The following is a 14,793-nucleotide window of genomic DNA, read 5'->3' as shown; positions in this document are numbered from 1 at the left end:
GCAAAGAAGCCACTTTCTCTTCCTTGGAGATCAGGGAGGAGGGATGTATCTGACTCAGTTTCAATATCAGTGCTTGGTTAAAGTGGGCAGATGTCTGTAAAATGCTGTGAGTGTCCAGGAAACAAATCAGAGGCAAAAAAATAAAAAATTAAAAAACCCATCAAATAAAAACATCACGCATCACAGACTCAAAGGGGAGAGAAATGAGTCGTTGAGAAGCAGGGATACTACTTCTCCAGGTGACCAACAGCTTCCGGGAGCGTCCCCCACCCTGTATTCTGCTATGAGCCCTTTCGCCTAGAATGAGCCCACAGAATGGACTGTTGCGGGCAAGGGCTCTGGCTTCAGCTCTCGTCCATAACTAGGCCCCGGTCTCAAATTACCCCTCCGGAACAGATGCTGAGGGAGACCAGAAGTGTGAGTGGTCAGGATATACTTTTTGGTATACCTTCTATCTTGAGAGAAAGGGCTTTAAACCAATAGAATGATACACAGGTTGATGTACATCTGATGATAATAAAAAAGATACACTGACCTATTAAAAAGTCATTTAATGTATATTCCAGGATGGCCAATACAAGCTGGTTAGGTAATTAGCCCTTGAAGAATTCTTTTTACAGTCATATAAAAATGTTTTACCTTGTTAAAAAGAAGTCTAGTCTAACAAAAATGTCTACCCATGGCTTGTATTTTTTCCATTTTCAGGTTTACAAGATAATTAAAAATACATACATTTGCATCTCTGAGCATTTCACAGTCCGCTAGCTAATCAGTTTTGGCAACACACTGCACAGAGGTATACCACCATTGGTTTCCGACATTAAGTTAGCTCTAAGCTTATTGGCTATGCCAACAACTGGAGGCAGCTTGGAACCCAGTCCCTGGAAAGCATTTGTAGGATTTACTACCCGTTTGCCTGACACCTTCTCAATGGTAAGAGGTCTGGGCACAGACTTGCTAATCCAAGGGTGTCTTAATGCTTGAGCCGGGGTCAGGCGGGCAGAAGGGTCCCAATGAAGACACCTTTTCAAAAACTCTATAAACAAGTAGTCATCACATCCTTTCAGTGCTGTCACCCAGTCTTTGCTACCTGGGGGACCCCGCTTTTTACCCCTACGTGAGCGACCTCCCACAAGCACAACCCTCCCATCTGCCTGAGTAGTCACAGAACAGTAGCGAGGTAGGCCCTTGGAGTTAATAAAGTACTTGGCACGTTTGGACTGCTCCAGAAGTTTGGGTGGTGGCATCCCTAGAAGCTCCATCATACAGGCCAGCTGGTCTCCTTCATCCTCTCCAGGGAAGAGAGGCTGTCCTGTTAAAAGTTCTGCAAGGATGCAGCCAAAACTCCACATGTCAATCGGCGTGCTGTAGCGTCCTCCTAAGATGATCTCGGGAGCTCTGTAGAACCGAGACTGGATGTACGTGTAAAGCTTCTGGTACTCGAAACAGCTGGACCCAAAGTCAATGACCTTGGTTGCACTGCGCCCATGGTGTTTCAGGAGAATGTTTTCTGGCTTCAGATCACAGTGAATAATCTTATTTTTGTGGAGAGCATCCAAAGACTGCAAGATGGATTGAGCAAACTTGCGTACTAACTGGACACTAAAACCCTGAAACTTGTTTTTTTTAATTAGCTCATAAAGGTCTATGCTCAGCAACTCAAAGGCCATGCAAACATGGTTCCGGAACGTGAAACTTTCCAGCATGTGGATAACATTCATGCTACCAGTTTTATCCTGCTTTCTAAGATGCTCCAAAATCCGGATCTCCTCAGCTGCCTGACGATGGAAACGCTTTTCATTGCGCACCATCTTTAGGGCCACGTACTGTCGAAGTTTGTGATCATAGACCCGGGCTACCTGTCCAAAACTCCCCTTACCAATAATTTTCAGCACCTCATATCGATAAGCCAGATGGTCTCGAGGTACATGAATATAGGCCCCATCTGCATCATCATACCCCCCATTATTGGGGCCACCAATAACTCCATGTCTTTTTTTGGCATTTGGACCCACAAAGTAAATTTCTGGATAATTGATGATTTCCAGCTTCTCATAAGCAGTGAGGTGGTGTTTATATTGCTTCAGTGCTTGTTCTGGAGTCAGAGGTACCACTTTGGATGCTTTGGGTGAACTGTTGGATTTTACCGTATTCAAGCTATCTGAACTTTTACCCTGAGAAACGGTAGGAGAGCATTTTTCAGAGTCATTGATGCCATCTGACTGAAAAGTATCAGATTTTTTGTTGCCAAATTCTTGAAACAGCTGTTCTACCTTCATTTCACCTCCATTCAGAAAGCGCTGAGTATGATCTCTTGTTAACTGCTCAGTGGTGATCTATGGAAAAGAAAATTGAATATAATGTTAAAATCACTAAAAACAGTGGAAAGATGAAAGAGTCCTCCCCCTGACTTAACAACAATAAATCACGTCCAGTAGTTTAGGTTAAAATGACCCAAAGTGATAAGAAAAGCAGAAGTCTCTAGAAACTTCTTTGTATTAATCTTCAGACTCCTTGAGTATTAAAGCCATCCCAACCCTCTACATATGTTTTGCTCTGTTCGAGACAAGATGGTCTTCTTACCATACCCTAAACGTGCTAGGTTCCTTCTACTCGGTATAGCTTTCTATTCAGAATCTTCTCACCTCCCATTCACTCAAATCTGACACTCTTTCAAGGCCCAATTCAAGTCCTCTCTCTTCCACTTAGAACTACTCCAAGCCCATACTAATTAACCTGCAGCTGCTTGTGTCTGTACACAAAATCTGGCACTTAATTTTATATATATACCATCTTATATTGTTTGTTAATGGCTTCAAGTACCTTCCCAAATCTTAAGAGCATATAGCAGGATCAAAATGATGTACATTACAGTGTTCTGTAAATGAGAAAGTACTATCAAGGGACAGAGGCAGGATTTGAACCCAGGTCTTCTGACTGTCAGTCCAGGGCCCTTCCCATTAACATAACTGGCAGCAGGTTCTCCTAGTGCCTGCACTACTACTGTCCAGTGGGGCTGAGTGTTGACCATGGCCTAGAATTAACCAAGGCCTCATCATGTACCCTCAGGTCCCTAAATAAATTCTTGCAGCCTTTTAGCTCAGTTCATTGAATCACGAAAGTTCTAAGCCAGAGAGAGCTGTAGGCCAATACCTTATGTATCTGAATAGCAGTGAGAATCTAATGCTCTCGTGCTTCTTGTAAAACTCTCCTAAAGAGATAAAGGGTCTCTCTCTCCCCTTCTTTTTTTTTTTTTTTTTTTAGCTGAGCCATCCCGCCACCTGTCGGCAGCTCACGGCTGCTCAGCTCGGGCTGACTCGAACCACTGTTGCTCAGNGGCTGCTCAGCTCGGGCTGACTCGAACCACTGTTGCTCAGAGCTCAAACTCTTGAGCGAGCTCTTAACCAACTGAGCCACTCAGCCGGCCCTCTCTCCCCTTCTTATATACACATACACTTACTCTCCTCAGCAAGAGCCTAAGTGATAAAGGCATACTGCTACTCTTTTTACTTGATTTTGTTTAACTTTGCCTGCAAGGAACAGTAACCTGCAGAAGAAAGCTCTTTGTATTCCTCTGAAATGAAACAAGATTCTTTGAAATTAGATGGAGGAAAAGAAAAGCAGAAAAGCCAAACATACATACATACATACATACATACATACACGCATAAATATTTTAAAATGTAAGAAGGTGCTAGAAGGAAAGAAGAAGAAAAAATGTTAAATCTGTTGTTAAAAGAAATTCTAGGATACTTCAAAGAACATCCATTGTTCTTAATTGACTGAAGAATTGTATTCCTGGTCTGTTTGATACTTTCTGACAGCCTCTATGATCAGGGGTAGATAATTTCAGGGGAGCTCTTAACTATCATTATCATCTCTAAAAACATGATAAAAATAGAAAGGGAATGATCCAAAGTGGGCAAAATTCTAAAAAACAGAATTTTAATATAATCTAAGCAAACAACATCTGGCCTATTACCTGAAACAAATAACAATATAAAAGATGAAAATATGAACAACAAAAAAAGGATAAAGAATTTAAGTGTTGGCATACTCTTTTAAAGGCAGCTCCCAATCTAAGTTACGAAAGCAGGACATTATTTCCTGCCTGATCCTTTTAGGTCATTTAATCAATTTGAACATGTATAGAGTACTACAGTTAAAAAATGACGTATTACACGATCTTACACAAAAGCAGCCAGCATAATTGCGGCCACACTTTGGCATTTAAAGTAAAGAAGCGAGATATAGACCAGGAAAAAATCTCGCTGATATCAAAACAGAGAACTATCACCGGTCAAAAAAATAAGACAGGCCTGCAGATAGAACCTAAATACCTTGCTAAAATGTAAAGTATAATGCAACATTTTAATTAAGTCAAATAATTATTCCTGTTTGGGGGATGAAAAAAAGAAGAGGGCCCTATCCATCCATCCAACATTCACATGAACATTTATTGTTCACTATTATAAGTGCTTAAAAAACAGATGTTCTCAAGGAACTACAATCTATTAGAAGATACTTTGGCTAAATAAGGGAATTATAATTGGTTGTAGGCAGATTCGCATAACAAAAATGAACATTTGCATGCATCTCAGCCAGCTTTCCTTAACATTTTTACTCCCTAACTTAAATGCATCTAAATATTTACTGCTGGTCTTGGGAACATATTCTGAAGAAACGTGAAGTCAGAAGGCCTGGGTTGGGGTCCTGGCTGTCCTGCTTAACCTTTTAGCCCAGTTTCTTTATCTGTAGAATGTAGACAATAATACCTCCCAGGATGTTGCTGAATCAAATTATAATAATACGTGAAATACCCTCCTAAACTACAAAACATTTAAAAAACATCAGTAACAATAATTCTCAATATATCAAGGTTTAAACTCCTATCCACCTTCCCTTTCCCCATTCAGTTTCTCTCTTTTCTCTGTGGTGCCTTCCTCCATCTTTCCAGTCTCCCTCCACCAGACATCTAAATATGCCTTCTGCTCCGTGAAGGCCCCCACAACAGGCCTTCCCTTCGGATGCACAGAAACACCTCACCCACTTTCTCCCCCACATAAAACTTGCTTTCAACTTGCTATACAATTTAATGTGTTACCTCTCCAGATATATTTGAACTTTAACAGAAGATCAATGCCTTAACTCAAAGGAATGACTCTCTAGGAACTGTGGTCATCAATGACAAGCTGGCAGGAAAGGTATTTGTGGTCCAGGGTCCATCCCTGGGTATTTCACCTACTCTGCCTACATGTAAGGCTGCACTGGCTCTGGAGGTCTTCATTTCTGTTTGTGATAAAGAGAGGGTCTCAGGCACAGAACATTAATAAGAACAGATCTATAACAGAAATTTCATTTCCATAGAACTATTACAGTAAGATTAAGGATGTCATTTGGATTTCCTGACTCATGGTTTTTCCTAAAAGCAAGACTTAATCTCTCTCCCTACAAATTAAGTCTTATTTTATCCTCTAGAACTACACACAAGTATCCAAATTTCATGTAAAATCCCTCAGATACCTAAACGGGGCTGTCCAGCCCCCACCATTCTTCTCTAGGTTCATCATCACCATTATATCCTGTACCTCACGAGGCTTGTGTCAGGTCCCCTTATTATCCTATCCACATTCTCAACACAGGCTGCACTTCATATCTCTCCTGAAGTGTAGCTCCCAGAACAGAACATGATACTTCAGATGTAGTCAGTCCACTATGGATTATCAAGGTTCGAACTGCCAGTGAATCTGAAGAATACCAGGAAGGAAGTTTTCCACACAGGGAGGAGTTCTCTCCTCAGCTTTCTTTCCTTTCCTGTAAATAACTCAAATACTGGACTGAATCAATTATGTATCAAGTCTGCTGTGCTATAAATAAAATCTTCCTTCTATTGTTCTAGGAGGAGCTACAATTTTCACACAGGTTAGAGTGTAATAATTTTAAAACTATATATTTCTAGTCTAGGTTTATAATCACAATAACCAAGCAATGTATACAATCGACTACACCAAATATTTTAACTGTAATTATATCCAGAGAGACAGGTAATGCCAGATTAATCATGTTTTATTTAAGAATGCTTCACATACACTGTTAATTTGGAAGTCTCTTGACATTTCAAATAGAATCTTCTACTTTTAATCAAGTCTTAAAGATCTTAAGAAATTCAGAAAAAAAATCCTTTTTATCCAGCTATAAAACACTAACTTCCTTCCTAGTTTTTTTACCCCAAATCTCTGCCAACACAAAGCTTAACCCCTAGTATAAGCCTCTGAGCAGATGATTTATAGTTTATAATGAGAATGGAAGAGCATCTTGGAAAACAGTGATGCTAACAGACTTTGTGAAAACAGCAATAGGGTTTTGGGATGAAGTCATGGTGTCACGAACTGAAACTGTCACCAAGAAGTCAAAAAACATTTTTTTTCAACAAAGTTTCCAAACACACCATTGGGTTAGAATCTAAAATCTTGTGTTTCCCAAAAAGTGTTACTCTAAATATCATACAGTAAGAAATTCATTTTGATTCTGAAACACACAATTTAACTGGTCTACTGGAAGATGATTAGCATTGGCTAACTCTGAATTCAAGGTGAAACGAACTTTAAGTCACATGTTAACCCAACAGCCTCCTATAGAGGTGCTAACTGGCAACAAGTAACCCAGAAATCTTATGAGGAATATGTGGTTCTGGAGTTCTGAGAGGTTTTTACATAGTAAAGAAATAAACTTGCAGGGAATGGGAAGGAACTCTACTTCACTCCAGAGAGATTAAAAATAAGGTGACCAGCCTTCCAAATATATTTAGCCCATACTTTGTAGTATTATTAGCCTAGACAGTAGTGAAAAGGTTGATTTGATTAGCAAAAGTTGACCAGAAGTTGGGAAGGACAATGAAAAATACAAGTAATCATTTTTTTTCAGATAGAAACAATTTTAGGTCTGAAACACAGAAATATGAAGAAGAAATATTACAAATTAGTCTATCTAATTATTCAATTTGTTCATTAGATGTTATATGCAGCAAATTTTAAAGTCACAAGATAGCTTCTCCCTATCATGGAACTTGTCCAAACCCTGCTCTCCTTGCTCTTTTGTGTATGCTGAGGGAATGTGAATTAATTTTTTTATTATCTTAACAGTGTCCAAAGTGAAATTTCTACAGTCTCCAAAATGATTAAATGCATTAAAAACCACACTGTACTGTTAAGTTTTTTTATGATCTATAAAATGGTTGTCTTCAAACTGATGGTTGCCAGAGGGGAGGAGGTGGGGGGTTGGGTAGAAAAGGGGAAAGGGATTAAGAAGTACAAACTTCCAGTCATAAAATAAGTCATGGGATGAAAAGCACAGCACAGGGAATATAGTCAATAATATCATAACTATATGTGATGCCAGATTGGTACTACTTATCATTTTGATCACTTTGTAAGGTATATACATGTTGAATCACTTATGCTGTACACCTGAAACTAATATAATATTGTATGTCAACTATAATTACTAAGCTGGAATTGCATTTACGTATTGTAGGGAAAAAAATCTGCAGACCTATGAATTCAGGGATATTTTCTATTCCTTGTTTTTGTTAAATGGAGCCTTTGTAATACACTGTATGTGTATCATTCTATAAAAAATAAACACGTTTACCTAGATAAAAGTAGAATATTATTTTTTTCCTAATTCCATATATTTATCCCAATGATTAAAAGGAATACGTGGATTCCAAATCAAAATCATTCTGAAAAGCTAAACTCGTATCATGGAAATTATTCCAAAGTCAAGAGAAACAAAAGGATACAAAGAGTCTGGGTTGCCAGCTAGAGGTAACTGTACTTTGAAGTAGTACTTCCTCCTTTCCAAGACAATTACAATGCAAAGAATTACTTCATTTACTTACATTTAGTCTTCTGGGTAGAGGTGGTTCAGAAGGATTGCACAGAACATTTGAACAAGGTGGACATTTGGTTTCATCTATCATCATGAAGGTATCGTAGACACCATCCCCCAATCTAGTTGAAAGTATTATAGATAATATGTCAGTTACTGAAGTACATACATTTCTGTTTGCAAAACACCCTGCTCATATCTGCTACAAAGAATAATGAACACAAATAAATGTCTACACTGCCTTTTGGCATTGAATACAAACAACTGGGGTGTTTGGCAGAGGAACAAAGAAGCCTAACTTTTCTTTTCCTTTTTTAAAGAAATATAGCATTTCTAGGTTTGTATTTTGAAATAGTTAAAACAAGTCTTACTTTCTGAATGTTGTTAAAAATAAGGGCTATAGCAAAAGAATCTCATTTAACTTACTACTTGAAAATGAAGGCTAGTTTGAATCTCAAGCCTAAAAACTAACCAGAATAGAAAAAAAAAAAAAAAGTACCGTCACTATTTTTTTAAGACTTGGGTTCTAATCTCAGCTCTACCACTGGCTGCACTATATTCCGTCAGAGCCTGTTTTCCTCATGTTAAAATGGGAAGCGTTCCAGTCAACACACTTCTGAGTCTTACAGGCAAGAAATAAATGGCCTTCAGGCTGTCTTCTTTTTATTTATTTATTTACTTACTTACTTACCTACTTAATATCTACCTAGCTTGTAGAAAAATATAGTGAAAACTACAGGAAATATTAAGGGATCCTCTACATTACAAAACTGTATTGACTGAATTTCAGTTCTTTACCCACTGTGTTTTCTGGTGGTTGGTAGAAGCTAAATGCTGAAAGATTAAGGATCATGTCTTCGTGCTTGAACACTGTGCCTCCACCATGGTAAGGGAACACAAAAGACGGAGAGGATTTATTTAATCCACAAGATGGCCCTGAACAATGTATTTCATCTGTCACCAGAAATATGGGTTTCCCAGTTACATGCATCAGCATTTCATTTTTACATGATATACCATAAATACAATCATGATGACGGGGTTGCAGGAGGGGAACTTTTTTTATATCTTTTAAAATATATTGGAATATTCTAGTTGCCTTTAAAAACTGTTTTGTAAAATTAGTTCCAGAGTTTTATTAATCGATGTCTTATAGAAATACAAACACTACAAATATTTTTGGAATATTCTTTTTTAAAACATGCTCTCACATTCTGATAGAATCATGTACACCTTTAACGAAAGCTGCTTCACTGACAAGAACCACATATTCTGAATTTGACTGACCCTTTGCCAACAGCATGAATAAAACAAACAAAACGAGACAGGCATCCACATTTAGAGAGAAAATGATAAAGAAGACCTACAAAATTTCTTATAAATCACCAGAGAAAATTACCCAAAGGAAGTCTCCATGCAAATGAAGAAAGGAGGGGTCCATTCTCCCCGAAATTTAGGTGTGAAATACAGTGTAAGGTAGAGAATCTCTCAAAATAGGATCCACCGAAAGCCCCACCATCAGAGCCCCTCACCTGCGGAGACGAAGCCAAACCGCACCCCTCACCGCAAAGCCCCAAGAATTCAGCCCTTGGTTATCTGCTCGGAGCAACAGGGCTTTTCTGAAAGCGATTGTTCCCTGTCTCCCTCAGTTTGCTAAAAAGCCCCACAAAAAGTCGCGGTTTCTCAGACTTCCTTATGCTCTACCCACGATCTAGGGCTTCAGAGAGAACCGCGAGGGTGGGCATTCCTCTTCCCCTAACTCCACTCCAGCCCCCTCTCCTGCTCACGGTGGGCTGGGGGGAGGGGAGCTGACGAAGAGGAAGGGGGGGGGCGGTCCCCGGGAAGGGGTCAGACCCCGTCCCCCGTCCCTCCTGCTGGGGGCCCAGGCCTCCCCCCGCCCCCTGACCTCGCCTGCCAGCGCCAGCAGCTCGATCGGGCGCCCCCAGCCCGTTACCCCGCGGCGCCGTTACCTCCGCTGCTGGGGCGGGAGTCCGGCTCCGGGCGGCCCCGCATCCCTCCGCCCGGGACCGCGAGCGGTGCCTCCCATCCCCTATCTCGGGACCCCCTGGGAGGGATGGGGCGGCGGTTGGAGGTTCCAGCGGGCAGCGTCCACCTGCGCTGGGGCGGCCGCCTCCCAGGCCGCGACGCTTCCCTGGAGTCTACACACTGCAGCTCCGCGCGCCTTCGCTCGCTACTCGCCGGGGCCGGGAGGGAAAAGAGGAGCAGCAGGGGCGGGCGGGGGAGTGGCGTGGTCGCCTAGCAACCGAGGCACGCCCCGGGAAACGCCTTTGCGCAACGACGCGGTGACGCACAGGGGCGGGACCCGAGGCCGTCCACCGCGCAGGCTCCGGGAGGTTCAAGGCGGGGAGCCGACGCCCCAGCGACGGGGCTTCGCTGGCTGCTGGCTGAGGTGCGCGGTCCGCGGCTGGGTGTCAGGAGAAAGGCTCCGGCGAGCATTGTGAAAGTAGCACTTAATCCCCATTTCTACCTCAGAAGTGTGCTGTCCCTTAGCATGTTGCAGCCTGGAGTTCTAAAACTTCTCTTGAATATGAATTAAAAAATGAATGAAAAAATGTGTAATTTCTTAGCCTTCCCCCACTGAAACCCCACCCTCAGGGTAATGAGTTACGTTGGAGAGGAGTAATAAACCCAGTAAGTGACACTCTACTAGCGCTTCAGAACATTGCATTGTCTTATTTAATCTCAGTAACTAGACTAGATGACAGCCCTCTTTACAGTTTTCACTAGGATCCAGAATGTAAGCCAAGGATTGTCTGACTCCCCTGCAATGGACGCCACGGATAGCAGGGCTCAAAGAGCCATTCTCGGTATCAGAAAACAGGCCAGAGGAGCGCTGCTTCCCCAGGACCTTCTAGTTGGCAAAACCTGAAATAGAAACTAGAAGTCTGCAGATTCTCAGCCTTCCTCCTGCTGCACCAGGCCCCCTGGAAATCTCTGCCTGTTTTTTTCTTTGGAATATATGTGTGCGTGTGGAGGGGTGCAGGGAGGGGTCTTCCTTTTCTGGAAAGTTAAGATACCTTAGTAATACCAATGTTAAGCAGAATTTGATAGTTGGAACGAAAGTGAGAGAGAAAGATGTTAAAATAGAAGAACACAAGTGTTTTCTTAAGCGTGGCCATCCACTCGGATTTTCTAAACCGGCAAAGCACGAGGCTGTCTGACCCTCAAGGAGAGAACCAAATGTCGTGTTCTTCAAATGCTAAACACGGGCGCCACCTGGTGGGACTCGAGGACTCATTGTCCCAAACAATACATAGTCCATACATTGAAAATTTCCATCCAAGGCTCATTTCCGTGCGACTAAAAGTCATATTCCCTGTTCTCATGCTTCCAAGTAAACATGCCCTTAAAATCCAAAGGCTCTTCACTTTATAAATTAAGAATGTGTTCGTTTGGGGATCTTTATTCTTTGTGATCAATGTTGCTTTCGTCTCTCTGATATAAATATAAATGAAAATGTTTTCTTGCATGATGATTTAAAAATTTTTTCTAATTTTATGAATAAGCTTTTGTGATTTTTTTGTCTCCCCCCAACCGGAATAATCCTGCTTTCATATGGGTTTGTATTTGGGCTCCCATGGAAGCTTTTGCTTGAAGAACGTTCCATAGCAACCAAAGGTTTAGACAACATTGTTGCTGTGGTCCCTTCCAGTTCTAAGATTGCAAAATTCTATTAAATAATCACTGTTCTTAGTACTTATGTGGAACACCTCAGACCACTTTATTGCCCTAAACATTCGAATGGGACTTGCCCCACAAGTTTTATTACCTTATTCTGAATCACTGCTTTTTAGAGGATTGGATCGCTCATCTGTGTTCCAGACATCTCTGTGAACCAACCTCAGGTATCCCTGTTCCCCTTCCTGCCCTTGAGATGGGAAACGCAAAACTCCCTTTATCTTGAGCCTATTGTTCCCATGGTCAAGGGAGGGAGAGGATTCCTTGAGGTTGCTGGAGCTTCATAAATCTCTAACTTTAGTGACCCAAGTACTTTCCAATTTGTCTTCAAAGAACCCCTGTTTTAACAATGCGGCTAGGTTAATGCCCAGTGAGGGATCTAGCAGGAACCTCCACGCCCCCCACTGAGCTGCTGCTCTGTGCTACCCAACTCTTAAGCAGGCAGCCTCCATACCACTCGCCCCTTGTCTTACCCATCCAAAGCCTCACTCAAGAGTAATTCAAAATTGCCATTATCTTTCCCCACATAAAGCCAGATTTACCTACCATGGATTAGCCAAATATCATATAAGATACCCACCTGCCCTTTGAAGCTTCTCTAACACATCTGCAAAATAAGGAACCTGTAACAAACAAATTAAAAAATGGAACTACTCCAGGATCATCAAAAATCATCAGAATATTCAGACTGTGATAACAGCAGTTTCAAGTGCCTAGGTTAAGAAAATATCCCTGTGGCCACATTCACCTGGAATTATGTGATGACACAGTTGTTGGTGGGTTAAGTTTAAATCGTTTCATTACTATAAATTATTCTTCGCATCATGATGTGCAATAATGCACAGCATGATACATGAGTCACAAAACTGGAACGCGTTAAAATAATCATTTGGGAAGAACTTGTGAAACTCACTCTTTTCCTTAAGCTATATCAATCTCAAGTTCACCTGAGCTCTAGAAACATGTGCCTGTTGTTTCAGAAACACAGAAATCTACCTTACTGAAACACTAAAGTCATGTCGTATATTCCTGGAGCCTCAGAAAACTGTGTCTCTTCTGAACTTCATGCACTTCCTGTTCTTACTCACTCTCTCTCCTGTAAGGTTCAAAAGATGCCTCTATTAATGCTTCTGAATCTTCAAAACAAAACAAAGCAAAATCCCTGTGCTTCTTCTGGTACTATGAGCACTTGGTTCTGTGTCTCCTAAACCCTGAAGTTTGTCCTTATTAATCCCTAACTTCAGAAAAGTCCCATTTCTTTCCCCCAAATTTCTGCCACCTCTTTTCATTTGCTGCTCCTGAGTCTGCATGACCAGTTCCACCTACAGCCCCTGAGGAACCATATGAAGCTATATTTCTGAAGTCTTGAAACTTTCTAACCATTATTACCTTTTATTAAGTATTTATTATGTTCCAGACACCATCTGAAGTGCTTAACATATATTTTCTCATTTAAAACTTACAACAGTCCTGTGAGATAGGTATTATCCCCATCTTACACTTCAGACATCAATCTCAGAGATTAATAACTTGTTCCAGGTCACCCCTCTGATGTGTTAAACTGGACTACAAACCCTGTTCCGTTTGACCCTAAAACCCAGTCCCTGGAGTGCCTGTATACTGCCTGTATTCCCCAAGCCTGTCAGGGTAGCCCAGACTGGATCACTGGGTCCTTTGAATTCTGTGAGATACAGTTTCTCTTGATCTAAGACTCTAAAATGTGGTACACAGAATAATGGTTCTCCAAAAGAGTCCGTGTCTTAACCCCAGAACCTGTGAATATGTCACCTTAAATGGCAAAAAGCGACTTTGCAAATGTGATTAAGTTAAGGATCTTGAGCTGGGGGGATTGTCCTAGGTTATCTGGATGGGCCCAGTGTAATCGCAGGGGACCATTCAGCATGGAAGAGGAGGCAGGAGGGTCTGAGAAGGGCTGTGACAATGGAAGCAGAAGTCAGAGAGAAAGAAGGGGATTTGAAGATGCTTGTTTGAGGAAGGGGCCACGAGTCAAGGAATGAGGGTGGCCTCTAGAATCTGGAAAAGGCAAGGAAACAGATTCTCCCCTAGAGCCTTTGGAAAGACCACAGCTCTGCCAAAAGCTTGATTTTCAGATTTCTGACCTCCAGAACTCTGAGATATTAAATCTGTGGGGGTTTTTGTTTTGTTTTGTTTATTTTAAAGATTATATTGGGGAATCGGGGGAGGGAACAGTGTTGGGGAACCAGGGAAGGGGAACAGACAAGTTGCTGTCCTTTGGTTCTTCAGTCTAGTTGTGGAGGACGTCGCTTCACTGGCCCATGTTGGTATTGTCATTGCGATTTTCCTGGGTGAGGCAGTTGCTCCCCGGCCATTGGACAGCCACTAACGGCAGCTCAGGAAAGCTCACGCAGGCCAGCCCCACTGCAGCCTACGCCATCATCAGGGATTCATGGCAGCCCAGCTCCAGGTTGAGCTGTTGTTCAGCATCTTAGCTGTAGAGGGCAGTGTCACTGGCCTTCATAGGTGGGATCCGAACCGGAGCCCTCTGGCGTCCCAAGCCAGCTCTTAACCAACGTGCCACTGGGCTGGCACTACTAACAATTTTTATATTCCCCACGTCAAGCACAATGCCTGGCACATAGTAGGCTCTCAGAAAATATGTTGATGACACCAGAATTTTAAAAACTACCCCTGATCAATGGTAATCTGTGTTAACATCCACTACTCCCTGCAAAATTATACTTGTTTGTCACCCTGATGCGGGGGTCCTCACTTTTGTTTGCTTGCTTGCTTTTTGAGACAAAAGCGCACGCTTGCCTCGTGAAGCCTAGAAACACAGTCCTTCCAGGCTGAGTGCCCTCGGAGAGCTGCAGAGAAAAGGAAATGAGTCTCCAGTGGACCCTGGAAAGTGGCTTCTTTTCTTCGGACTTCGCTACGGTCCAGAGCCCCAAGATGCTCTCATCCTGAGCCACCTACATACGCTGCTTTTCTGGGATACAGACTGCACTACTGAATTGGGAAGTCATGATTTTCCACGAGGAAAAAGACATCTTTTAAAAAGTCCATTTATAATACACCTGGTTTCTGCTCCTTAAACAGTCTAAGCATGAAGTTCAGGAAAGACACACTGAGAGGAGCATTTGAGATCCTGCTCCCCAGTATCTGTCATTAGTTTGGTTCAAATAAACTCTCTCTCTCTCTCTCTCTCTCTCTCTCTCTCTCTCT

At 41.9% G+C, this 14,793-nt stretch overlaps 1 protein-coding gene across 3 annotated transcripts; it reads right to left on the bottom strand.

Annotated features, from left to right (window-relative positions):
- Positions 1–528: 528 nt before the first annotated feature.
- Positions 529–10,104, bottom strand: DYRK3 (dual specificity tyrosine phosphorylation regulated kinase 3). Of its 3 annotated transcripts, none has more exons than XM_019629116.1 (3): positions 9,861–10,104; positions 7,901–8,012; positions 529–2,336 (listed from the first exon to the last, which is right to left on the bottom strand). In XM_019629116.1, exons 1-3 carry the CDS (start codon positions 9,935–9,937, stop codon positions 762–764), a joined length of 1,764 nt encoding a protein of 587 aa, XP_019484661.1. In that variant the 5' UTR covers positions 9,938–10,104; the 3' UTR covers positions 529–761. The 3 variants fall into 3 exon arrangements, with proteins under 3 accessions (XP_019484661.1, XP_019484662.1, XP_019484663.1); XM_019629117.1 differs by lacking the exon at positions 9,861–10,104 and adding an exon at positions 9,290–9,816 and having other exon boundaries at positions 535–2,336; XM_019629118.1 differs by lacking the exon at positions 9,861–10,104 and adding an exon at positions 8,689–9,257 and having other exon boundaries at positions 535–2,336.
- Between the last annotated feature and the right edge of the window lie 4,689 nt (positions 10,105–14,793).

This window comes from Hipposideros armiger, unplaced genomic scaffold (assembly GCF_001890085.2).
Source record: "Hipposideros armiger isolate ML-2016 unplaced genomic scaffold, ASM189008v1 scaffold_826, whole genome shotgun sequence".
In the NCBI taxonomy this organism is placed as follows: domain Eukaryota; kingdom Metazoa; phylum Chordata; class Mammalia; order Chiroptera; family Hipposideridae; genus Hipposideros; species Hipposideros armiger.
The sequence above is the reverse complement of the archived record's forward strand: the minus strand, read 5'-3'. Positions and strand labels throughout refer to the sequence as shown.

Coding starts and splice junctions, on each gene's coding strand:
- DYRK3 (XM_019629116.1), bottom strand. CDS start 9,937: ATGGGAGGCACCGCTCGCGGTCCCGGGCGGAGGGATGCGGGGCCGCCC. Junction 8,013..9,860: donor CTCCCGCCCCAGCAGCGGAG/GTAACGGCGCCG, acceptor ACTTTCAACTAG/ATTGGGGGATGGTGTCTACG. Junction 2,337..7,900: donor CTCTACCCAGAAGACTAAAT/GTAAGTAAATGA, acceptor TCTTTTCCATAG/ATCACCACTGAGCAGTTAAC.